At 45.8% G+C, this 27,702-nt stretch overlaps 1 protein-coding gene across 1 annotated transcript in view; it reads right to left on the reverse strand.

Annotated features, from left to right (window-relative positions):
• DOCK5 (dedicator of cytokinesis 5) overlaps positions 1-27,702 on the reverse strand; it is a 581,227-nt gene that overhangs the window by 507,870 nt on the left and 45,655 nt on the right. The window contains exons 4-5 of the mRNA XM_086942489.1: positions 23,157-23,286; positions 1,083-1,155 (exon numbers count right to left, since the gene is read on the reverse strand). Of these exons, the coding sequence (XP_086798615.1) occupies positions 1,083-1,155; positions 23,157-23,286 (203 nt within the window). The remainder of the gene's footprint in view (positions 1-1,082; positions 1,156-23,156; positions 23,287-27,702) is intronic.

A 27,702-nucleotide genomic window follows, 5' to 3' on the forward strand; every position in this document is an offset into this window, starting at 1 on the left:
ACGAGTTATTAAATCCTTGTCTGAAAAATGATCCACACTTGTTACCTCTCCTTTCACCAATTTCAGTACGAAAGTCATAAGTGTAGCATATATACGTTTTGTTAGACTGCAGGTGGCATTGCCTTCTCACGTAAATTAATGGTGTGGAGGCAAATAATCCGGCCAAATACAACAGATGGGGCAAGTGTGACAGTAGGGAAAAAAGAAAATAGTTTTCACCTTGCTTAATGAATGAAATTGGGCAAATGTTTTCATATAAAAACAGAATGAGGCTTGAATCCTCTACATGAGGTATCTTACACACCACATGCCAAAAAAATACATCCCAGACCTCTGATCCTTCACACTCCCCACAGAGAAACCCCCATACCAGATATTCTGCATTCCCTCTTACTGCAAACAAATCCCCATACTTTTGTTATTGCACATTGTCCTCCCCTTGACAAAGTTCCATATCAGGTGACCTGTAAACTTAATTGCCCAAGAATGCGCCACAATGAAAGACCTGCATACTCAGTCCTCCGCATGAAAACCCAATACCTGGCAATTTGTAATCATGCCTTCCAGAGGCCCACTGATGGGCCCTTATAGTTATTCCCAAACACTGGATATAATGCTGCCATACTGAGATTATGATAGTAACGTTGCAGTATTCATGTCACTTATATAATGCCTATGTACTGTTACGCTATCACGATATGCAGTGCATTAAATTTCCACAGTAGTAGTAAAGTTACAGGAAACATTTATGTAATGTTTTGAAATAATACGATTTAAGTTCATCCTAGTAATTTCATAATGTTATCACTCCAGCAACAGGCAACTGAGAAAAACGTGCACTTCAAATAAATACATAAAAGTGCAGTATGTTGTTAATGTCATAAGTTAACAAATGGAAAAAAACAACAGACTAGCAATACCTTAAAATAATGACGTATTTGTGGCACCATACACGGTTCTTGGTGCTTTGATTTAGGAAACCATTATCATGAATGTGTTACATTCTTAGACTTGAAGAAGAGCGTGATCTTTATATGCAGTAGTCACCTAAAAATAAGCTTGAGTGACATGGCTGTACTTACTGCTGAAAGGGGATAAAGTGCTGTTTCTCTTCGTCGTCCACTTTTCCATGTACAATGTCGGAAATGTCCATCACTGCAACGATAGAAAATAAAACACTTGTGTGAGCAAATAAGTCTTTAAATACGTGGTCTGTGATGTGTGCTTATAAAAGGTGGCTGCTTGGCTAAAACTCGTGCTGATTCGGGATTCAGAGGCTGGTAAATAACTGGTGAAAACCAAAGTTTTCATCAGTTAGCTTCAGGGGGCTAGTCAGGGCTCTTATTGGCTTTACCAAAATGATACGTTATGTCCCCTACGACCCTGGCACACTGGGAACATAGGCTGCTTGGAAGAACATTCTGGTGCCTACTTCAGGGTGGTGCCCTAGGTGTCAGACAAGATTTGCGTTGCCCTAGAGACCTTAGAAGAATACCATGAGTCACCCATCACTAATGAACATCAACATTAGACATGCCACAACACCCACCCCACTGCTCACCCCTAGACAGCCCATCACACCAAGATGAAAGGTCAGAAGGCTGGGGTGTGACCCCCGACCCAATGTGTGCTCTGTTAACACAAGATGGTTTAACAGTGAAAATAAACGAAAATAAACATAACATCAAAGGCAATACAAAAAACAAGATGAACGAATTTGTGAAGGGCCTTTTTGATAAGGTCTAGCGTACCTGTATATCTAACCGAAGTAAGAAATGAGCAGACAATCTATCTTGCTCTCTTACTGTGTTCTACACTGTAAACAGGTTTGGACTCATTTAGTTTAGTGAAGGAAACACAAAAAAAAGGCTACGCCTACTGTTTTTAATAACCAGACAACTGCAAGAAGATGGAAAAGCTGGAGATGGTGATGGCAAGACATTGCATTACTTTCTACAAACTACTCTACCAAAGGCCCAAACAGGAGACAGGGCATTGTGGAGTCAGTCTATCTATATCCCCACTTGGGAGTCCTCATCAACTTGATGGCACCCAGAAGAATCATACTCAAAGTACCATCGCTCCGGCCACTCCCTTTCTCTTCATAGGCCTGGCTCAGCGTATCTTTTTAATATTTAAGATTATAGTTGTTAGGAAGAGTTTGTGAACCCCGCGGTGAGGATTTACATTAGGGCTAGCATGTGATTTGGGGCTCAATTTGATCTTTGTTTATTCAATGACTCGGGTGGGCATTAAACGGACCAGCATTTTTGTAGTTGATTGTCTCCTTGAGCATGAGGTCAACGGCCATCTTTGAGTGGGGCATCTGAAAGATCAGAATATGATAAAAAGTTACTAGGAATGGGCTAACATGCCCTACTGCTGACAGAACTGGCACCCTTTTGACGTAGGGAAGCCAGAGAAGTAAAGAGACTCTCTGCTAAGACTTAGTTAAAGAGAGGAAGATTTCTTCCAGCCAACCCTCCGACTTAAAGTGATGCCTGCTTGCGGACATTACTCACTAGCTCTTCCAACAGAATGGGAGTCAAACGGGCCGCTGCAAGTGGCTTCCCTGCCTGCAGGGGAAAGTACGATATTTTGTTTATCTTGACTCTATGGCCAGAGAGATTAACTCAGTGAGCAAACAGAAGGTCTTCACATTATGGGCTAGGTACTGTACATCATTTGTTTTTTATTAATAAATAATTGTATTATTCTAATTTTGCTATCACTATAAAAATAAAAGAACAAATAGTTTTCTGAGAACACAAAAAAGCAATTGAAGCAACAGTTGTCAAACACGTCAGATAATCGCAAATCATATTTAAAAAATCTTTTAAGTAAGGCTAATTCCGTTTTATTGTCTAGAGAACGATTCATGGTTTATAAATCACTACTGGAACTTGCGTTTTGTGAAGAAACACCTAATAGACTTATAATGAAGTTCCCATGTGTGTTCTTTTGAGTCAAAGCCAACATCCAGCTGGAGGGAAGGAATAGCTGGAAAATGTCATGGCCAATTTTTAAAAGAACATGGTGAAACGAAGACACGAGGACACTAATTGCTAAGAATTGCTTGTTAAAGGAAATTGGTTCTTTTTTTCTTCTTACAAAAAACATGATTTACTAGGCACCCCTTTGGGCAAACAGACCATCTTGTCAAGGAAGCCAGCACTTTATAACCAACCCTGTATCAATGCGCACCCTCGCGGAATTCATTAGGAGTACCACAATTAAACCTAATTCCAAAAACTTAACAGTGCAGTCTCCAAAAGAAGTACTTGTGTTTATTACAGGTCCCAAGGAACACAGCTCAAGATCATCATTCTGAGATTATAGGGGAGAAGAACTTAACAAATACGTATATAGCTCTTCATACAAAGCCCATTGACATTTAAAAGCGGTCTGTGGCGTCAACAATAATTATGCATACATATAGACCTAACGTGTAGGAAATGCATACTATTACTGGTGGTGCTACAAATTAAAGACATGATATTAAGGCTAAATACAAAAATAGAAGGATATGTCAAAGGCAACAGTGGGTGACAGTCATGAGCTGGGATTGTCTCATATGAATGTAGACTGCTAATTAACAATGTTTTCTTCTCAAAACTGAAGGGCTAAAGAAAACATTGTTTGTGATTAAAACCAATTACAAAGCTAGACCACAAAAATAATATCTTCTTTCAGTCATAGTACTATTGATGGTAAGAAGAAGGGTAATCATTTTAAAACAAAGGCTTAGTGCAGCCTCAAGGCTAATGAATAACACTATTAGTTCAGTGAAGAGATTTGGGTTGAAACTGTGACTATATCAGACAGGTTTATTTGTAGAAGGATGCTTGTATGCATACATTGTAAGCTCTGAAGATAAAGATAATTAGGAGGTAGCATAGAAGGAATTACGTACTGACATCTCAAATTGTCTCAGGACAAGTGTGACAAGTTTACCAATCTAGAAGTTTTCAATTGCTATATTTGATGAGTAAATCCTGGATTAAATGCGGCAAGTAATAAATTACATTCTTGATCTAACAAAGGCACCACATTGAAGAACACCAGACTATCACATTGACTTCTTCCATCGTTACAAGATGATCCAATGACTAAGGTCAGCCAACCTGACCCTGACTAGCTACCCAAAGTTCTGAGCACTTGCCTACTGAAGGGAGATTTCTTAAACCACAAAGCTCAACCATCTGGAATTCCACCGACCTTCAATACAGGTTCGAAGAATAATTCCAGGAATGCTGAAGAGTGCTGAAGACCCAAGTGTTTCGTGTCACTAGCATTCAACAGAACCTCTAAGGCCATGAAGAATTGATACCTAATTAACTGATCTTCCTTGTTACTCACTTTAGAAAATTGGGTTACTGGTTGAGGGGGGTGAACCCCTCCTCCAGCAGCCATCACAATTGTTGTCAAAGTTAACAACAAGCAAACCTCAAATTAGCCTGTGCTTAACTCTCTGGTAGCTTGGCACATAAGCAGCAAGGCTTATCTTAGAGGTAATGTGTAGTGTATTTATGCAGCACACAAACAGTAATAAAGTAACCACACAAAACAATAAAACCCAACTTGGAAAAATAGAATAAAATGTAATAAATTATTTGACACCAAAACGACAGAATTCCAATCAGTAGAACCGGAGATATACAATTTTAAAGGTTTAGCAAGAAACAGAGTTTAAAAGAACAAAGTGGCAACAGTGGATCTCGGCGCGCTGGACCAGGTTAAAGTAACAAGTTCAGGCAGACTGCGATGGAACACAGGTCGAATACAGGGACCAAGTTAGTCCAGCTGAGAAATGTACCTTAAATCCTGGTTGTGAAGAGTGCTGCACAGCGCCTGTCCCGAGGAGTGATCCGAGGTCCGCATTGAAGATGCATCGTGCAGCACCAGTTCTGATGAGCTGTGAGGGCTGTGATGTGGACTTGCAACAAGGCTGCATCACTCTGCATCAGTCCCGATGAAGTGCTGCGAGGTTGTGTTGAGACGGTTCTGATGAGCTGCGAGGGCTGCGATGCTGGCTTGTGTCAGGGATGCATCACACTACTTGGACTCCTGGCAGAAGAGGGTAGGTCAGCTGACCTTTTGCGGATTTCGCAAAACCACACAAGAAAATTCCTTGTGAGATACCTGCCGGTTATCGATGAAGTAGATCGAAAAAACCAACTAGGGTTGGTCATATGCTATCAGGTACTACACATAGCATGTGATAGTTTGGTTTAAAAGGGTAGTTCACACCATACAACCACCCATGTGTAAATAGATTTGATTTTATTAAGTCCTGACCAATCACCACCAGATTGATTAACTACCAGGCGAGAAACATGTATTTGGCACTGTTGGACAGGCCACGTGAGGGGCTTGCCTCCTCCCCGCATGACAGGGCCCGAGCCCCGGTCCTCCCGATGTTACCCACAGAAGCAACCCGCAACCCGTCCCAGGCGGGACTCCTGCCCCCGGACATCTCTGTGTCATATGGTCGAATCCCTTCCAGCTCCCTCGGCCGGCCGGCCGCCATCTTGGACACTGCACCACGAGGCAGCGTGGCCTCAGATCGACCCTAACCCTGGGCCTGGCCAGGCCCCGACATCCCGGCACCACCATCCACCCAGGAGATGAACGGCCCACTTGACAGGTCAATGGGAGAAAGAAGTGTCGATGGCTCTCCCCCGCCAGGTGCCGATCGCACCCAGCTCCCCCGGGCGCTGGCTCCACACCCCTGCTGGGTGTCTGGACTCCCTCATCCCGGACCCCCGACCTCCAAGTGCGAGGGTCCGGACATCAAAGGGCACCAGACCTATAACTGGGGCAGCTCCAGAGCAGGAAGGCAGTTGTATCCTGGAGTCGAGAGAAACCGCGACGAACTCATCCCTGACGGACTACTGGCGCTGCCGTAGTCCTGCCTTGCGAACGATTATCCTGCCTGCTGGCGCTGCCGCAACCTTCTGAATCCTTCAACCTCGTCGGGACCTGCTGGCACTGCCGCGGACCGTTGTAACGACCATCTTCACCGGGACCTGCTGGCACCGCCGCGGACCGTCGTCACCTTCGATCATCTCGGGACCTGCTGGCTCCGCCGCGGCCCGACCATCTAGAACGCCGAGCTCGAGGATTGTGAGCTATCCATCGTATCATCCCATCTACCAGATGGGTAACAAGACTGTCCCGCTACCCCCTTCCCATCCAAGAGACTAAGATTCGAGGGGACCCCTGAGTCCAGACCTCCTTGTACCATTCTACCGTACTTAAAGATTGCTTATAAAGAACGTTAAATCTTATCATTGTGTGGTGTACGTCTGTGGGGGGGAAGTTACTTGTCTGTACGATCGCTGGAGACGGCTCTCCCCGGAGACCTCTCCCCTTGTCCTCGGCCGACCCTCCCGGTCCGTCTAACATTGGTGGCCAGCGGCGCGATCCGAATCAACGCATAATCGTACAGAGAGTAGCTCACCCCACGACAAAACCACAATGACAACCAAAGAAAGCGGATCCACCGAGAAATTCCAGATGGAGAAATTGGAAGAATACAGCCATCATGAGCTGAAACAATTCTGCATTGAATTAGGCATTGCTACCACCGGTCTGAGTACTAAAGACGATTTCAAACACGCCATTGAGTCATGGGCAGAAACCGGGGCCGTCAGACCTCCGGACCAAGATGTTGCAGCATCAGAGAGGAACACCATGGCTCCCGAGGAGCGAAGAACGGGTCTCTCCCAGGAAGAGATCCAAGAGAGAGAAAAAAACAGACTTCATGAGTTAGAAATGGCCCGGCTCAAAATGGAAGGTGAACTCAAATTAGCCGAACAAAAACTGAACCTAGAACATCTGCGGCTCCGAGAAGAACGGGAAGAAAAACAGAGACAGCGAGAACTCGAAGAAAAGAGACTAGCGTATGACCACGAGTGCATACTAGCAGAAATAGACTTACGAAAGCAGAACAAAGAACTGGGGGTGCCCGAGCAACCGCGCACCCCAGGAGCGACAGAAAAGAAAGTACACATCCCCAAGGATGTCGTTCGAGAGTATTTCCGAGATGACGACATACAACAGTGGTTCAAGGCCTACGAGATCGCCATGACCTCCCACCGGATCGATCGAAGTGACTGGGGAGCCGGTCTATGGGGGAGGTTCGTCAATGAAGGCCGCAATGCCCTGTTACAGCTTCCAGACCATCTGATGACCTCCTATGACCACATGAAGGCTGCCCTCCTCACCCGATATGGACTCACACCCGAAATGTACCGCCAGCGGTTCCGAGACTGCACCCGGATCCCGGGTACAACTTGGGTGGAATATGTAAACTATTTCAGCCGAGCCTTCGAGGGGTGGATCAAGGGAAGCCATGTAACAACATACGAGCAACTGTTTAATCTCATGGTGTGGGAACATCTCTCTAACAACTGCTTCGTCGAGCTCAGGCAGCACCTCCTCGACAGTAAATTGACGGACCCACGGCAGCTCGCCGCCGAGGCTGACCAGTGGGAGATCACCCGAGTAGGCCGGAGCGGGCCGCACGAACAGCACCGGAACAACCAAGGTCAGCACCGTCCCCGAGGAGGAGGAGGAGGCCAGGGACGGGGAAGAGACACCGCCCCGGCCGCCCCCGCTGCCAACACACCGCCCCCGGCCAACCGGGGCAACCCCCCAGTGCGCCCGGGGTACCGAGCCAATGTCACGTGTCACCGATGCCAGCGAGTCGGCCACTACGCAAGTGACCCGAACTGTCCACAGTACCAGACTCCGAGACCCCGCCAGGTAGCTGCCGCCGCCCTGGGGGAAGAACAGATCTCCGAAGAACAAGAGGAATGCGAGCAAGAACAACAAGAATGGGAACCGGCCGCCATGGTGCTAGCGTGCCTAGGGGGAAGAGACATGGTCCCGCGGGTTCCCCTACCCGCCAACACCCGAAAATACAGCCAGTGGGTGAACATTAATGGGCGCAGGGCCAAAGCCCTACGTGACACAGGAGCCAGTGTGACGGCCGTCCGCTGTCACCTGGTGACACCAGAACAGATCCTGCCGAACATTCTCTGCCCCGTCCGTTCAGCCGACAATTCGGAAAGTCTCTGTCGGATGGCCTGCGTCCCCTTCGAATGGGGAGGAGTCTCCGGCATGCTGAAGGTGACGGTCCGAGATGATGCCCCGTGGACTGTCTCCTGGGGAATGATCTTGAGAGTTCCCCGTGGGCCGCCGTAGAGAGAAGAGAGCACCTGGGGATGTTGGGCCTCCCGGACTGGGCGTGCGTAACCACCCGGGCCATGGCGGCCCGTACCATCCCCCAACCCGAAGAACCCGAATGGCCAGCACCTCCTCCCCCGGTCGCTCCAGTAGAAGACACCGACCCGACCGATCCCCCAGGGCCAACTCCCGAAGAGCTTGCTCAGCCCCAGGACCTGCCCAGCCTGGCTCAGTGGCGACAGGAAGGGGGGCCCACCCAGGAACAGTTCCGTCAAGAGCAGAAGACCTGTCCCTCCCTCGAGGGACTCCGCCAGCAAGCCCTCGCCCAGAGTGCAGGGGACACCTCCGGGGCCCATTGGATCTATTGGGACAACGACCTGTTGTACAGCGAACAGAGAATCGCGGAGTTAGGGGCCAGTCGAGTACTAGTGGTGCCCCTCCGCTTTAGAGACTTCTTGCTAAACCTGGCCCACGATGTCCCCCTGGCTGGACACCTGGGTCAAGACAAAACCTACAGTCGCCTGGTGACCCACTTTTTCTGGCCCAAGATGAGAAACGACGTCCTTAACCACTGCCGTTCCTGCCCCACATGCCAGGCCAGCGGGAAGAGCGGCCGCAAACTCAAAGCACCTCTGCAACCCTTCCCAGTTGTCACCACCCCGTTCGAGAGGGTGGGAATAGACATTGTGGGGCCCTGGACCCCCGTACAGCACAAGGACATCGGTTCATCCTGGTACTGGTGGACCACGCCACCCGCTACCCCGAGGCTGTTCCCCTGCGAACTGTGACAGCCCCGGTGGTCGGCCGGGCCTTGATGGGGATCTTCTCCCGGGTGGGCTTCCCCCGAGAAGTCGTCAGCGACCGAGGCACAAACTTTATTTCAAAATATATGAAATCCCTCTGGCGACAGTGCGGGGTCACCTACCGATTCACGACCCCCTATCACCCTCAAGGAAACGGACTAGTTGAGCGGTTCAACCGCACGCTCAAAGGGATGATCGGGGGGTTGGAAGAGCCTCTCCGTCGCCAGTGGGACGTGCTACTACCGTGCCTCCTCTTCGCGTATCGAGAAGTCCCCCAGAAGTCCCTCGGCTTCAGCCCGTTCGAGCTCTTATACGGACACCCTGTGCGAGGGCCCCTCAGCCTAGTCAAAGAAGGTTGGGAGATGCCCCCACTAAAAACCCCTCCAGATGTCTTCAAGTACCTCCTGACCCTACGCAATCAGACCAGGCGATTCAGAGAAATGGCGAAAGCGAACCTTGAGGCCAGTCAGGAGGACATGAAGAAGTGGTACGATCAAAATGCCTCCTCCATCGAATTCGAACCTGGCCAACAAGTGTGGGTGATGTCCCCCACTGAACCCTGTGCCTTACAGGACAAGTGGACGGGGCCCTTCAAAGTGGTCGAGCGCAAGAGCCCCGTCACCTATCTCATCGATATGGAATCTGCACGGAACCCCCTCCGGGTCCTCCAAGCCAATAGACTCAAACCCCACTTTGTGCGCTCGGAGCTCAGCCTCCTGATGGCTACAGACAGCGGAGCAGAAGAAGACTCTGAGCCCCTCCCTGATCTCCTAAAGACCCGGGAGAAAGATGGTTCCGTGGACGGGGTCCGACTCTCAGAAGCCCTCACCCCGGAACAGCGCCAAGGCTGCCGGGACCTCCTGCGGCAGTTTGCGACCCTGTTTTCCCTCACCCCAGGGGTCACCTCCTGGTGCCTGCACGACGTGGACACTGGGGACAGTCCCCCTATCCGACATCGGGCATACCGCGTACCAGATCGGGTACGGGCCTGCATCCAAGAGGAGGTGTCCAAGATGCTCACGCTCGGAGTCATCGAGCCCTCAGACAGCCCCTGGGCCAGCCCAGTGGTACTGGTCCCCAAAGCTGCCGCACCCGGCACCACGCCTGAGCTCCGGTTCTGTGTGGACTACCGGGGCTTGAACGCTGTCACCAGAACCGACGCCCATCCCATCCCCCGAGCGGACGAACTGATCGACCGCATGGGAGCTGCCCGCTACCTCAGCATCTTCGACCTGACAGCGGGCTACTGGCAGATCGGTCTCACACCCCGGGCTCAAGAACGATCCGCCTTTTCCACCCCTGATGGCCACTACCACTTCAAGGTCATGCCATTCGGCATGAAGAATGCCCCAGCTACTTTTCAGCGTCTGGTGAACCAGGTCTTGGCGGGACTCGAGGAATTCAGCGCCGCCTACCTGGACGATATCGCTGTGTACAGCCGCCACTGGCCCGACCACCTCCACCACCTCCGAGAGGTCCTGCAGGCCCTCCAACGGGCTGGCCTCACGATCAAGGCCAGCAAATGCCAAATTGGTCAGGGGTCCGTGACCTATCTCGGGCACCAGGTGGGAAGCGGTCTGGTGGCCCCTCTTCAGCTCAAGATCGCTGCCATCCAGTCCTGGCAGCCCCCCATCACACAGACCGAGGTCCGCGCCTTCTTGGGGCTCACAGGCTACTACCGGCGGTTCGTGAGGGACTATGGCAGCATTGTGGGGCCCCTCACGGAACTCACATCCAAAAACCACCCAAAGAAGGTCAACTGGACCCCAGACTGTCAAGCGGCCTTCGAGAAGCTGAAGGCCGCCATTTGCACTGCCCCTGTGCTCCAGGCCCCCGACTACAGTCGGGAATTCATCGTCCAAACGGATGCCTCCGACCATGGCATTGGGGCAGTCCTCTCCCAGTTGAACCCCGAAGGACTTGACCAACCAGTGGCCTTCATCATCAGACGTCTCCTGGCCCGAGAACAACGCTGGAGCACCATCGAGAGGGAGGCCTTCGCAGTGGTGTGGGCCCTCAAAAAGCACCGGCCTTACCTCTTCGGTACCCACTTCCGGGTGCAGACAGATCATCGGCCCCTGCAGTGGCTAATGCAGATGCGGGGGGAAAATCCAAAACTACTACGTTGGTCCATCTCCCTGCAGGGGATGGACTTCACTGTGGAACATCGACCTGGCCAAGACCACGCCAACGCAGATGGCCTGTCACGCTTTTTCCGCCTCGACGAGGAGAGTCCCCAAGAGGATGGGTGACTCTCCCCGCCTTCAGCTGGGGGGGGACGCATGTTGGACAGGCCACGTGAGGGGCTTGCCTCCTCCCCGCATGACAGGGCCCGAGCCCCGGTCCTCCCGATGTTACCCACAGAAGCAACCCGCAACCCGTCCCAGGCGGGACTCCTGCCCCCGGACATCTCTGTGTCATATGGTCGAATCCCTTCCAGCTCCCTCGGCCGGCCCGGCCGCCATCTTGGACACTGCACCACGAGGCCGCGTGGCCTCAGATCGACCCTAACCCTGGGCCTGGCCAGGCCCCGACATTCCGGCACCACCATCCACCCAGGAGATGAACGGCCCACTTGACAGGTCAATGGGAGAAAGAAGTGTCGATGGCTCTCCCCCGCCAGGTGCCGATCGCACCCAGCTCCCCCGGGCGCTGGCTCCACCCCCCTGCTGGGTGTCTGGACTCCCTCATCCCGGACCCCCGACCTCCAAGTGCGAGGGTCCGGACATCAAAGGGCGCCAGACCTATAACTGGGGCAGCTCCAGAGCAGGAAGGCAGTTGTATCCTGGAGTCGAGAGAAACCGCGACGAACTCATCCCTGACGGACTACTGGCGCTGCCGTAGTCCTGCCTTGCGAACGATTATCCTGCCTGCTGGCGCTGCCGCAACCTTCTGAATCCTTCAACCTCGTCGGGACCTGCTGGCACTGCCGCGGACCGTTGTAACGACCATCTTCACCGGGACCTGCTGGCACCGCCGCGGACCGTCGTCACCTTCGATCATCTCGGGACCTGCTGGCTCCGCCGCGGCCCGACCATCTAGAACGCCGAGCTCGAGGATTGTGAGCTATCCATCGTATCATCCCATCTACCAGATGGGTAACAAGACTGTCCCGCTACCCCCTTCCCATCCAAGAGACTAAGATTCGAGGGGACCCCTGAGTCCAGACCTCCTTGTACCATTCTACCGTACTTAAAGATTGCTTATAAAGAACGTTAAATCTTATCATTGTGTGGTGTACGTCTGTGGGGGGGAAGTTACTTGTCTGTACGATCGCTGGAGACGGCTCTCCCCGGAGACCTCTCCCCTTGTCCTCGGCCGACCCTCCCGGTCCGTCTAACAGGCACAATAGAGCGCCTTACCTGAGACAATCTTAGACATGCACCTTTGTTTCTTTTAATCAGGGTGGGAGACCCAATAGCTTTCGCTGGTACTCCCTGACCTGTTGTAATACTTTTTTCAGGATATACATCTTCACACCTTCAGCTACACTGATTAGGCCCCACACCCCCACAGCACCAAATGGCATTTGGAATAAAAGATCTCTACCAAAGAGCCCCTCATAGGGAGCCCATCAGGTATTGCAGTGCCGACCTGACGAGGAGCAGTCCATATGATGAAGCATGACACCTTGCCGGATGTGTGAGGGCCCTATATTCCCAGAGGAGGAATCCTCATACCCCTACACTTCATGACCACACAAAAACAGTTTCCTCTTGTCTCAAAATTAGGAACAGCATACCTTTTGTATCTTCATTATTGTTAGGGCATGTATGCTAGACCAGTCTAAAAAGCCCTTAGTCCCTCCTTTGTGATTGGATGCATCACACTATTTCAGTTCTGATGAAGAACTGCAAAGAGCTGTGTCAGGTTTGCATCACGCTGCATCGGTTCTGGTAGAAACCAAAGCTTTGCTGGCAGATTACCTTTAATCCCATTTCATGCGGTTTAGTACTGGAGGGGCACCACTTGGGGGGTAGGATTCACGGCAGGCAGAGTTCAGTTGCAGGCTTCAAGATAGTTGGAACCTTTTCTGACACAGACTCTGATCAGGAGGTCAGCTAACTAGCCCTTGGAGTCACTCCTATGGTCCTGGATTCAAGATGCAGGCCCAGTCCTCACTCAGGTAGCAGGGCAGACCTTCTTACAGTAGAGCAGCACAACAGTCCTTCTTCCGAGTCTTCCACAGGTCCAGAAGTGTACAGAACAGTTGAATCTGAGGGTCCACTACTTTTACCTGGGTCCACTTTAAATTTGGATAAGCTCCTAGAGCCCTCCCCCTAAAGAGGTGTCTGGAATGTTCTGCCTCCCTGCCCTGGCCGCAGCTTGTCTGGAGGCAGAAAAGACTAGTGTGAAACTCTTTGTGTGTGTACTACGGCAGAACCTTTGTGATGTACATGTGTGGTAGGTGACAGCTCAACCTCACTATCTAGTCAGAGAAGGCCCAACTGTCAGCACCTATTACCCATTTGTCTCACTGTCTAGGAGCAATACACAACGCCAAAATGCCATCTACCCTATGTCATGTGAGCCAGCATTCAGGTGGCAGGGACCAAATGGTTGGGACAAGAGAATGGCATTTTCCGAATTGTACATCAAATCCAACTTTACCATTAAAGAGGGTTTTAAATTACAATTCTTTAGAGACCCCACTTGACATTCCTACCTGTTCCCAGTTGAAAGTTATCACTTATTAATTGCAATAAGGTAACCCAATGTTATCCTATGAGAGATGTAGTATAAGACATGTAAAAGTTAAAAGTACATGTCCAAATTGTTAAAAGCACTGCACCCTACCCTATGGGCTGTTTAGGGCCTACCATAATAGTGACTTATAGGTATTAAAAAGGAAGGTTTAACCCTGGCAAAAGGTTTATTTTGCAAGGTCAAAATGACCGTTTTAAAACTGCGCACACAGGGTCCAACGGTAGACCTGAGATATGGTTAAAGAGGCTACTCAAGTGGGTGGCACAAAAAGTGCTGCAGCTCCTGCATTCATTGCTTGAAGCCCGTCTTCTGTAGAGCCTCAATTGCCGCCCGCCGCCCTGATTTATACAGGCGCCGCATGCCCTGCCTACTGATCGGACTTATTTCCACGATCAGCTCGTGAGTCCTTATTGACCGCTTAGACCCCAGAAGCCCACGCCTCCCTGCTTGGGTGTACTCACTGTATCCATCTACAACCCTGTCCTGATGACGATCCCGACTAACAGGGATCAAACGCCGTCGACTCTACAGCATAAACAATACGACGCATGTCACTCTTTGTGCTCCTGTTCAAATTTTTGCAAACATGTTTTAAGTGATTACTACTTGTTGTTCACGGGGCCTTTATTGATGTACCAACTTGGTTCTATGCGCCGATCACGCTGTTCACTTGAGCACTTGCACCTTCATTATCATCACTGTATATAGCATCACGCACCAAGTGCCACTAGGGTTGTCACATGATCTGTTCTGTACAGTGCTGTTCAAACTGTATTACCATGTGAAAGACCTCTCCCTGTGCCTATTTGGTGAATAATACCACCTTTGTTCTAAAAATCCAGTGACTCCTTGTTTATTAATTGGTAATGCAGATTGCATACATTACTTAAATTGTTCTTACATGATACCTGTTGGGAATTGTTTCTATTTACACGACACACCCATCCCAACGTGGTCTATGGGTTTTCTCCTGTTGTTCTTATGCAGACCCGCTAGTAGCATTTAATTTACAAGCTGTGTGTATATGCTGTATCATCCAACTAGGGACAAGAAATTTAAATGTGCCAATTGGCTCTATGTCAATCTTACCATGTTGAGAGGAGAAAGCACAAGCATGTTAGCACTGGTTAGCAGTGGTAAAGTGTGCAGAGTCATAAGACCAGCAAAAATGAAGTCAGCAAAAACAGAAGGATTGAAGGCCATAAGTTGGGGAAAACGATACAAAGGATGTTAGGTACAACAGACACTTTCAGTAACATCTTTGGAATACAAGAATCTGAAGAAATGACTATTATTCAGGATGACTTCCATTTTCCTGGAAGTTGTACTGAAGTGGATGTGAAGCTGCAGGAACACTATATAGACCACAATCAATAAATAAGTCAGATTGACACAAGCCTCGAATTTCGGACAAGATTGAAAATTTAATAATAGCATTTACAGTAAATGTGATACTCCTAGGATCTGGCAGCTTGATATATGATCAGAGTACTTTGTGAAAAGCGTGCAGAAAATCTCTTGCAAAAGACCATTAAATACCACTGCAACCAGCCTAATGACAAAAAGGACACAATAAATAAATCACTATTTTTATGGAATTGTCTACTGTGTAAGGTGATAAAAGAGACCCTTAAAAGAAAGCCAAATATCCTTTGCTCCATAAACTTCTTTTTCATGGGCGAACTCTTATTGTGGGTAATATGGAAGGTGGCTGATGGAGACGGATATGTTGTAGGAAGCTGAGGCAGAGAGAAATATGGCTCAGAGGAGTTGCAAGCCGGAGCAGGAACAACAGGAAGTGAAATGTCTTGGCCAAGTTGAATGGAGCAAGAAGGAGAACATGTTTTCCCCCCTTCCATGTCTCATATACCCCAAATAATTCACTACTAGATCTGTGTGAAGAGGTGGAATGACAGCACGTAGTAGTCGGGTAAGGATACATGGAGAAATGTTGCACTGTATCTGCATGGAGGGGCAACTGGAGAGAAAACAGCCTTCATGGTTTTCAGTCTCCACTTAGACTGAGATTCAGTGCTAGTTGCTCATCCAGGGATACATTTACTGGAAACATTAAGTCCAGTTTGTAAATAATACAGTAGAGCACTTGATGTTTTATATACATTTATAATCATTCTGTAAAATGTACTGTCTAAGGTTTGATGTGCAATGAAACTTTCAATAGAGTAATTAAGAGCAAAATAAAACTGCCATATGAGGGGAAAAACTGGGCTTGGTGCCGTGGGTTTTGAAAGACATTGCTAAGCAGTACATTTAATTTCAGACATTCTGCTGGAGGAAGGCTAAGTATTGGGCATTTGAAATGGGGCTGTAGGGAAAACTCCCTGTGGTTACATCTTTCCCATGTACAACTAAGGTGCCTGTAAAGGTAAGGGCACTCTCTCTGCAGAGCAGGCTCCACTAGCAGCACCTAAGAACCTTTAAATGATCTCCATAGGCAGAGGTTTATCCTAGTGGAATATGGGAGGTGTTGATACTCAACTTTTATGTAACTACTGAATATACAACATTCAATCAAATCTAAGCAGTGTTTGGACTATTAATAAATCAATCAATTATTTAATCAAGACTTTATAGAGTGCGGCAAATCACCCGAGAAGGCCTCAAGGCGCTGGAGTATGCTAACTGCTATGTGGAGATCTGTTCATTCAAACAGCCAGATCTTGAGTGCTTTTCTGAATTGCTGGAGTGATGAGGCAGTCCTGAGGTGCAAGGGAAGGCCATTCCAAGCTTTGGCCGCCAGGTGTGAGAAGGAGCGTTCTCCGCTGTAACTTAATCGGATCTGGGGCGGTGTCGGCGAGGAAGAGAGAGGTTGATTGTAGGTGGATGGTAATGCTTTTGTTGACGTATGCCGGTACTTCATTGTGTAGGGCTTTGTATTCGTGGGTCAACATCCTGAACTGTCATCTCTTATGGATAGGAAACCAGTGTAGCTTCTTGAGGTAGGGTGTGTTGTTGGATCATCTGGGGATGTTGAGGATGAGTCTTGAAGCTGTTTTGTATTGTCTGTAGTTCCTTCAGGAGATGTGCGGTAATTACTGCGTAGTGTGTGTTCCCGTAGTCCAACCTGCTTGTGATGAGGGCCAACGTGACGGTCCATCTGGTGTTGACTGTGAGCTATCTGAACATCTTGCAGGGCATGCGTAGGGTGTTTAGGCAGGTGGATGAGACTGTGTTTACCTGTTTCTTCATGGACATCTTGCTGTACAAGAAGATGCCGAGGTAGCGAGCGTGATCTGTCGAGGCAGGAGATGGGAAAAGTTCAGCAGGTCCGTCTTGTCTGCGTTGAGCTTGAGACAATTGTCTTTCTTCCAGTCGGTGACTTTCATCATACATCTGTGGAAGTTGGCTTTGGTGGTGGAAGGTTCTTCTGACAGGGAGAGGATGATGTGAGTGTCGTCAGTGTAGGAAGATGATGTTGAGCCTGTGCGATCTGACGATGTTGGTCAGGGGAGTCATGAACATATTGAAGAGCGCGGTTTCTCCAATACTTCAGAATATGAAAGTGGAAAACATTTCTTGTGATGTGCAGACTCCCTGCCCTTTAAAACATTCTAGAGTTAATAATGACAGTAAACTTACCTGACATGTATGCAGCTTTCCAAGGAAGACTGCCATTTAACAACATCTACATTAACTATAACAGTAGGGAAAAAGTTGGATAGCGTACTGGATAAAATTACTATTCCCACTCCAGAGAGTGCAACAGTAGCAAAAGTGTTGTATAGCGGAGGGGTTAAAAATACTATTTCCACTCCAGTAATTGCAACAGTAGGGAAAGTGTTGGATAGCGGGAGGGTAAAAATTACTCTCCCCCACTCCAGTGAGTGCACCAGTAGGGAAAGTGTTGGATAGCGGATGGGTAAAAATTACTATACCCACTTCAGCAAATGCAACAGTAGGGTGGGTAAAAATTACTATTACCAGTGAGTGCAACAGTAGGGAAAGTGTTGGATGGCTGGTGGGTAAAAATTACTATTCCCACTCCAGCAAATGCATCAGGAGGGAAAGTGTTGGATAGCGGGTGGGTAAAAATTACTATACCCACTCCAGCAAATGCAACAGTAGGGAAAGTATTGGATAGCGGATGGGTAAAATTTACTATTACTACTCCAGTGATGGCAACAGTAGGGAAAGTGTTAGATGGCTGGTGGGTAAAAATTACTATTACCACTCTAGCAAATGCAACAGTAGGGAAAGTGTTGGATAGCGGGTGGGTAAAAATTACTACTCCCACTACAGTGAGTGGAACAGTAGGGAAAGTGTTGGATAGCGGAGAGGTATAAATTAATATTCCCACTCCAACAAGTGTGACAGTAGGGCAAGTGTTGGATAGAGGGTGGGTAAAAATTACTATTCCCACTCCAGTGAGTGCAACAGTAGGGAAAGTGTTGGATAGCGGGTGGGTAAAAATTACTACTCCCACTACAGTGAGTGCAACAGTAGGGAAAGTGTTGGATAGCGGAGAGGTATAAATTAATATTCCCACTCCAACAAGTGTGACAGTAAGGAAAGTGTTGGATAGAGGGTGGGTAAAAATTACTATTCCCACTCCAGTGAGTGCAACAGTAGGGAAAGTGTTGGATAGCGGGTGGGAATAATTTACTATTCCCACTCCACCAGGTGAAACAGTAGGGAAAGGAAAGTGTTGGATAGCGTAGGGGAATAATTTACTATTCCCACTCCAGCAAATGTAACTGTAGTGAATGTGTTGGATAGCGGAGGGGAATAATTTAATATTCCCTCTTCTGCAAAATAATTAACATTAAGTAAGAGATAATTAATTAGTCAAAAATAATTTACCTCCCACCATATTCCCCTATAAACAACAACACCAATATTGTAAAATACATAATTAACAAAATTAACTATTATTTAATACATAACAATTAACAAGAAATTTAAAAACCATCACAAATAAATTGTATCACACAATTAACACTATAAAATAACTAATAATATATTATATATAAAAAAAATTATTTAAATAAAATTACTTCCCACCCTACTCCCCTATCAACCTACAACCCACCCCTAAAAAAAATCACAGAATTAACATATTTACCAATTAATTATTAATAATTAATATCCAATTAATAACTAATTAATAACATTTTTTAACACAATGAATGAAAAATATTAATTAAAAGTATTAATTCATTATAATTAAATTGCTTCCTACCCTACTCCCCTATAAAACCACAAACCGCTCCTAAAGAAATTACACTATTAAGATATTTACCAATTAATAATTAATAACCAATTAATAACGAATTGACAATTAATATAAATTATTAAATACATAAATATAAATTAATACAAATTAAGTATAATTAAATTGCTTCCCACCCTACTCCTCTATAAACCCACAAACCGCTCCTAAAAAAATGACACAATTAACAGATTCACCAATTAATAACTAATAACGCATTAACACAATTAACAATATAAATTATTAAAAACAAAAATATTAATTAAAAGTATGTATTCATTAAATATAATTAAAGCACTTTCCACCATATTCCCCTATAAACCCACAAACCGCTACAGACCTAAAATACGCAAAAATTACTTAACAAAACATGTATTACTTTCAATCGCACATTAGAAAAATAAACACTACTTTTAACACATATACTAAAATACAGAACACTAAAATAACATTTGATATTATTAACCACAATATTTTTACTAACAATATTATTAACTTCGATATTAACAAAAACGATATTTCTTACCTGCATGTCGATATTCTGGTCGACCATACTCTTGCAGGTCGATATTGTGTCACATTGATTTTTAAACATCGATAATATGGCATATTGATATTTAAACATTGATATTATGACTCTATACCCTAGTGCACATGAGTCCTTGGAGTAAACAATAATGATGTGTTAGTGTCTAGTTCATTGACAATGGTTCACAATGTAAGGGGTACTCAGTGGGTTAAAAAAAAGTATGTGCTTTGGAGGGAGAGGGCAGAACATTCATCAAGTATAGTATAAATATATAGGATTAGCACAGTCATGTTAGGTAAAACGAGCCCCAAAAATCTTTCTATAATTCATTTGAAAAAAAATGGAGTGATAATTCCCTTCACAATCTGTGTGAGCACTGGGCACAATCCTGCTTGGCAAACCATCTTTAGGATCAGTACTCTTCCTAAGCCTTCCAGCTTAATCCATCCAAGGTAACAAAATTATTGCTGATGCTAGTTGGTTGTAACTCTAGTAACGATTTATTAGGTGCGTCCAAGAACTTAATAAGATGCAAGATCAAAAACCGAGACCATCATCTTTTGGCAAATGCAGAGAGGATGCTTCCTTAATCGGGAGGACATTCCTCAGTATGGAACTAGAAAGACCTTCCATCCCATGTAGCTCGCCGAAAAGATGGACCCACATAAGCATTTGATGCAGTTTGATACAGAAGAGATGGTCAAAATAGGTATGCTACATTAATAGGGAAAGTTTATATGAAAAATGTGATGCATAAAACAAGATGCAGTAAACAAGGCTCCTTTAGGGAGGGGTAACTCTTTGAGAGATAAGAATTTAATTGAGATAATTTCAAATTTCTTAAAGCCAAAGATCATGTTGACTTCAGCATTTTGAAAATGAAGAAGTCTAGCCAGAACCTTATTCTGGCAAACTCAATTAAATCAGATTACAAAAATCAAGAAGGAGTGAACAAAAGCACTAACTACCCTTATCTCACAAAGACGTGTCAAAAAGGTAGGCTCTGGCAAAGGAATCTCAGGCTAAAGAAGCACAATTTTATGACAGCAAATCGGTATCAGGATCGAGATGAATTTCCCCACTTCTACGGAGGAGGAAAAAGATTTAGTGTCGGCAGAAGTGTACCAAATGTCTGAGCTTGAATTGCTGAATTTATTTTTGGTCAAGAAAATTGGATAAATATGCTCAATTACCCCAAACAACAGCCTATAATATATATGAGAACACACTTATGTGCATCAGAATACCAGTTATTCATTTTTAATAAATACACATTTAGGGGCCGATTCCGATTCGGTAAACCAAACGTACGACTGAATCGAATCCGTAGCCCTTTCCGTACGACTTGTACGATTCCGCCCGAATCGCATAGTACGATTTGTTTGAAAAATATATGACCGAATCGTTGCGAACCGTATGAAAAGCAAGGGAAAATCCGTATGATACGGACCCTCACAGTGAACCGTACGAACCGTAAATATGCTGTACGACCCAACAAGTACGATCCGGACCGGGGAATGAGGACACAATTCATACGGAAAACGTTGCGTATGAGCGATTCGTACGGAGAGCCACACAATCAAATACGCACTGTACCCCTGCAATCATGGGGTGTACGCACCGTACCCCTACGCACCGTACCCCTGCAATCATGGGGTGTACGCATCGTACCCCTACGTACCGTATCCCTGCAATCATGGGGTGTACGCACCATACCCCTACGCACCGTACCCCTGCAATCATGGGGTGTATGCACCGTACCCCTATGCACCGTACCCCTGCAATCATGGGGTGTATGCACCGTACCCCTACGCACTGTACCCCTGCAATCATGGGGTCTACACACCGTACCCCTACGCACCGTACCCCTGAAAACATGGGGTGTACGCACCGTACCCAGGGGGGGTCTGTTTCATACGCGGTTCGAGTCGGAATCTGCGTTTCCGGAGGTTTTAAGCTCCCGTACAAAAAGAGTCGTTTGGACTGTTGACGAGACGAACCGTACTTGCTGGGTCGGAAAATGCTGCTTCGATCCGTAGGGACGTCACGTACTGCGTGTTCCGAATGAGATTCGTACGGATTTTTAAGTTGTATGGTCTTCGTACGATTTGTACGGAGATCTGCTGTGGGTCCGAATCGTACTTCATCGCACGTACGGGGAAGTTTAAGGGTACGATTCGTACGGGAAATATGCTCCTTACGGCTATTTGTAAGGGATTTAACCGAATCGGAATCGGCCCCTTAGTAAATACATGCTTGCTCGCCAAACATCAGCTACTCATTCATATCAAGTACCCATATGTACTACTGTCATGTATGGAGAGATCCTGCCTATTATGCATATTTATAGCCACATACGGCAGGGATTTTCACCACCATTTTGCCATAGCTAGTCAAAAGAAGTCCCAATATGTTAAGAATTGACAACATTATGCCACGGCCAATATTATGCCAAGAACAACTACAATCATGTTACCGCCTAGAATATGTCACCAATGGGCACCAGTATACCAGGGGCACATTATGTGACAGGTAGGCACATTTATGTGAAGAATGCTCATGACAAATTAAAGCATGGGCACCGTCATACCAGGGATAGCCACAATGTATTCAAGATTGTCCACAATATGTAAGTGTGAGCAATATAATGCCAGCACCCCAATTATGGCAAGAATGTCGACAACATGTAAAGGATGGGTATTATTGCACAAGGGCCATTATTATCACTTGTATTATTTGGGGTGTCAGTGTTACCATTACACCTGGGCCTTCATTATGCTTCCATCACACTCTGGTCTCTCCAAGAATCATCCCCTCTTTCTGCCCAACTGCAGTACTTGGTATGACACACTTACCACCACTACACACTTACCATCACTTCTTCCTTCCACCACCTCCCCAGACCAAGAGCCTCTTTTCATATATTAACTATTCCTATCTGATGTAGCCTCTGTCTGTACTGAAATTCCTTTCACACCGTAATCCCCCTACTCCTTCATGACTTCGTGTGAGAAGAAAAAAAGCTTCCAGCTGTTCCAAATCCAAAACTATTGGCTTTGTCAATGTTTGTTCCTGGTGCAGCTTATTTAAAAAAGAGAGGGATTCAATACTGGGTGGGGATAAGGTGAAGAGAATGGGAGACCAATACTAATCTATGAATACAGGATTGACTATTCCTTCCTATGGTCTATAGCAAAATTCCCAGAGTCTTGGGTAAAGAGTTGTGACCAAAAATCCAGTTCAGGATTCCTTACTGCTAATGATATCCTAAACGAGACGGAAGCAATTTGGATCCGTAGAGATAACAAGCCTTTGACAATTTCTGGCAAAACAAATTCAGAGCACTAAGACAAATAATATTAAGCCATTCTTTTACTCTTGTCACAGTGCAATTTTGTATGTCATATATAGTAATCTGGAGCCTTTTTTGTGGTGTCAAGAGGCAGCTGTATATGATGACCTTATCGAAACAACAGTCCAGCATTTGACATGGCTACACTTAGTGTAGCTTCTTTCGGCTAGAATTTTCATGGCATAGGTATGTACATTTATTTTCACCCGAATGCACAGGTTATCCAGCATTTGATGTAAAAAAATCAGTAACCATGACTGAAAGAAGGGCAGTTTTCATTCAAAAAGGCAGTTTCTCCACCTTAATCCATTGTTTCTCAATTAGAGATTCTGCATCTCCTACCTGCCACACCAAATGGCCTCCTCAGTCCACATGTGTGCTTCTTGCCTTCTTTCAACTCCATGTGGCCCACTCTCACAATCTGACACACAAGGCTGATTTTGGGTCTGATCAAATCAGAGCTGCTGAGGTCCTGAAAAGATTAAAACAAATAAAGGTGAGAGGCTTCAAATGAGTATTCCGTCCAAATTGGTGATACTAAATTCACCCAGACACATTTACAACACTATGAACTCCGTCAACCTCCCACTCCACCTGACTGGAGGCATGAATAATAATATATCAAATATGGAAATTGTGCAGTTTTTAATTTGTAAATACTGAATACCAAGGTCAGCCTACCTGAGTTCTTGGGACGATAAGCAAATGAGACACAAGTAGATTAAGTACTACACAATATGGTAAACGTCTTCACACAATATGATCAGGTTTTGAATCAAGGGATTAGAACCCAGGCCTTCTGGCCCTACATGCAGCAAATAAGACTCTAGATCACAGTTAATGCTATATGTTGTCTTAGTAAGCACTGTCTCATCTTAATCTCTGAACCTGGAGAAAGAGAAATGTATACAAAGATGCACCGAGGAAAAGAGGGCTTATATCTCTGGAATGACAAATTTTGCAGGCTATTCATCTATTAAAAAATGCTGAACAAAGCAACCTGAATACAGGTCTTTTAGAACATTTCTCATTGAAAACACCTTCAAGTGAATGAATAAAAAAACTGAATGAATGATTGGTTATGACATGATCTTTTTTGAGATAATAAATCTTTAGCACTTGGTTCCTGAATTCAAATTTATTGAGGCTGGTCTCCATGAGTGTGGTGTGGACTGGGTTACAGGTTGGAGAAACATAGAAAACCAATCCCAACAACAAATGCTGTAAGATAGAAACAGATTTAAAGAAAGAAAACAAAAAAATCTATTAAGGTTCTGACAGCAGCATAACTGAGAAACTGAAGCAATGTGTGTGTGCAAACATCCTCTGAGCCTTCTTAATTGGATCAGAACTTCACTTGTGATCTTTTACAATATGGTCCCATTGCACATAGAAGTAGGGGTGCTACTGGTAGCATCCGATATTTTGCTGTTTTGCATGCAGGTTTTCCACAAATTGAGGAAGAAAAACATGCTATTAAATATACATAGGCTAATACTATACAAACCTATTCAACCAAACAGCAATAGCAAAATTGCAAACAGATGGCATCAACTGAAGCAATTTCAATAAACTGTGAAGTCAATGGTAAGGTGCCAGAATCCTGTTTGGTACATCTAAATACAGAAATGTAACATCTTGAACGCAGCATTAACACACAAGGACATCATCCACTTAAGGAAGCTCTGCAGTGGGCAACAAACCCCTTCCAAAGGATCATTAGACCTCTTGTATCTGGGTTCTCACGGGCAGTAGAGTAAAACCAGAATGCAAGAAACACGACTGAGACAGATTCAAGACAGAACGGATAATATTAGCTTCCATCTGTTTATAAAATCAAGACTTTCTTCCCAAAACTGGGAAAATGTGCTTTTAAACAGCAAGGCACGGAAACTTTACTAGGCACGCTCAAAGTTCTCATGCATGTGTGTGTATATTTAGAGAAGTGTAAAAAACTAAACATTAAAATTAAACACACAAAGTAAATCACTAACTGCTTTAAACATCGATTACTAGCCCAATTTATATTATAATCATAAACCACTCGGACACTTGAGTGCACAAAAATAGGGAAATGGATGAAAGACTGGTAGAAAGTGGTGAAACAATGTCCTTTTATCCTTCACAAATCTTCATGCTACTGCACCCTAATACTCAAACACAGTCTCACAAAGGGAGACCATGAAAAGGGTTTAGCAAGCATGTAACAGACTGATGAATATTATATAAAACAGTTCAAGGACTTCATTGACCTATTAATTATCAATAACCCAACATGAGAAACTCCCAGCAATTAACCACACAGTACATTCCCTGCATCAGCCAATGGTGCTGAAAAGGAATCGAAAGCAGCTTTTAAACGCCTACTGACCCACAAGAGTACAATGTTCCCAACTGATACTGGTAGTTGGCCTTGGGCGGCATGTAATGGAATTATCTATTGTGCCTTTACAGCAAGTTCAGAGGAAATCGGGCCAGGCACATGAAGAGAAATCAACCACACTTACAATCTCTACATTTGAGCAGCCAGCACCACACCTACGAGAAAATCCTTAAGTTCACAGTTATTTGAGCAATCAATCGTCTTGCTCATTCAATCATGTCGGAATGCATGCTGTTATTATGCATCAATGTATGGCGTCTGTCTGAAAACCAGTCTCTATGAATGCATGCGGTTCTGATTACCTTACCAGCTTGCTGAACTTTTGCCTAGTCAAAGTGAAACAGCTCAGGTTTCTCTGTGCAACGCATAACCTGCAATGCCCTGTTCAGGTGCATAAGGCACTCAGTACTCAGTGTAGGTAATAAAGTGCCACACCAGGGAGAAATTGGAGGGTCCCCATGCAACATCAGATAACAATACTAACTGGGCGGGTGGGAGGGGATAGACTTCTAACCAGTTGATGTCCCATATAGACAAAACTTTGTTCATTGTCAGCGTGTAGCAAAGCTTTTCAAAACAAAGATGTCTGCAAAAAGCAATAATAAATACTCAGGTTTTTTTTCACCTATTCTCTACTCTTCCCATAACTACAAATCAAATACTCTCCCACCACCCCGAATGGTGCCCTCCCCCAAATCTGGATATTGGGGTTACCAAAAAATAGACTTTTCTTTCCAGCTTCCATTTAGTGAAGTTAACGTCTCCACATATTTATTCTCATCTCTACCTTGATTTCTTGAGAAAGCACTATCTCCAATTCGGGTCGTGAACCTAACGGTTTCCAGGTTCAATAGCATGGCAGAGGGTTCTGTCGGGGAACCAATTACTTAGCATTCCATAATGAATATGTATCAAGAAACAAGCCAAGAGAACTATTATTTGATTTATACAATTGGTATCTTATTCTTTTTATCTTTTTTTGTATATACAAGGCTGTCACAAACATATTTTTCATTTAAAAGACAAATGTGTGACTTAATGGTGAATAAGTGATCAAGAAGTGACTAAGTGGAAAAGTGAATACCATATGCACAGTGTAAGGATTATAAAACGATATGTAAAATGTATAAATCAGTTAACATCTGTCCCTATACAGAATAAGCTCAAAGTCCCTTAACAGAGTCCTTCTTTAGGTCTCGCCTACGCAGCGCGCATGCGCTGTTTAGGAGGAGACCTTTAGGAATCAATTCAGTTTTTGGGCCAAAAACGTGCACGCTTTGCATTGCTTTTAATGGCAACATGTGCACGTTTGGCGATTCCCTTGTGGGAGCGAGCTTTGAAACCATCTGTTTGTAACTAACTTGCAACTAGATGGTGCCCCTGCTAGCTCCGGCAAGGAAAACAGGTGCAGGCCCCCTCCTCTCTCCCCTACCCTGCTGCCTCCTCCTCCTCCTCTCTTCATTCCGTTTGGCAGGCTCTCGCCAGACAACGCATCCCTGTCCCTCTAGCTCTCTGTGGGGATCCGGATCGTTTTATAGCCGGCCGGAGGTGACCCTCCACACTCCAATCGCACTCTCGGGCAGGCCTGTCTCTTCGCCACTCCTGGGCCACAAATGGTCCCCTCACCTCTTTCTGTCATGGCGCAACAACATACCGGCCCCTCCCTAGGATCCGCAGCTTCGGGATAACACAATCATCCGATCTTCTTCGCCTTCCCCGCCTCGATGTGCTCTCCTTTCCTGCAGGATTCCCCAAAGCTTCTGGCCTGCACCTTTCCGCTGCCCGGAACAGACGGTCTCTGCAACTCCATCTTGCACTGTCCAGCATGATACGCACTATATACCATTCAACAAGCACATTTTAGAAGATCACGACTACTAATGAATATGAAGCCAGGCCTCACTTTCTGAAAATGTCTCCCAGCCTTGTCCTGTTTCACTATACACCCAATTCCAGAAGGGCATTAATTTTATGCAATGTTGTATTGAGGTGACAAGAAAAACACACAATTAATAGGTATGTATTTGTTTACTTAAGTTAGTCATATTATGCACATGAACATGGAAATCTTTGCTGGGACATTGTGACAAAATCTTTATGCAAAGTGCAGGTCTTTCAGACTTTATCTCTTTAAGGGCTGTATTAATAAAGTGCAGTTAAAGGTCGTGTCCCGACATTTGTGCTGAGACAGTAGCAAGTTCAGCTCATTTTGTAGTTTGGTGCAGCCTCTACACACATCTGCCATCTCCGTTTGCGCATCGCATCTTCTCATTAAATCTGCTGTTGCGTCACTGCCAGCCTGAAGTAGGAAAGACTATCTCACACTACTCACGACTTGGCAGCAGGGAGTCTGCCGTGGTCTCGAAGGAGCTAAGGGGATCTGTTCTGACAGACCCCCTGTCGGCCCTCGACTCAAGCACGTGCTCAGCGGACCTTTCTCCCGCGAGCAAGGGATTATTTTTGTACAATGTGTTCACTAATTTTACCATCCTCCATAACACACGC

Source organism: Lissotriton vulgaris, chromosome 11, assembly GCF_964263255.1.
Source record: "Lissotriton vulgaris chromosome 11, aLisVul1.2, whole genome shotgun sequence".
NCBI lineage: Eukaryota > Metazoa > Chordata > Amphibia > Caudata > Salamandridae > Lissotriton > Lissotriton vulgaris.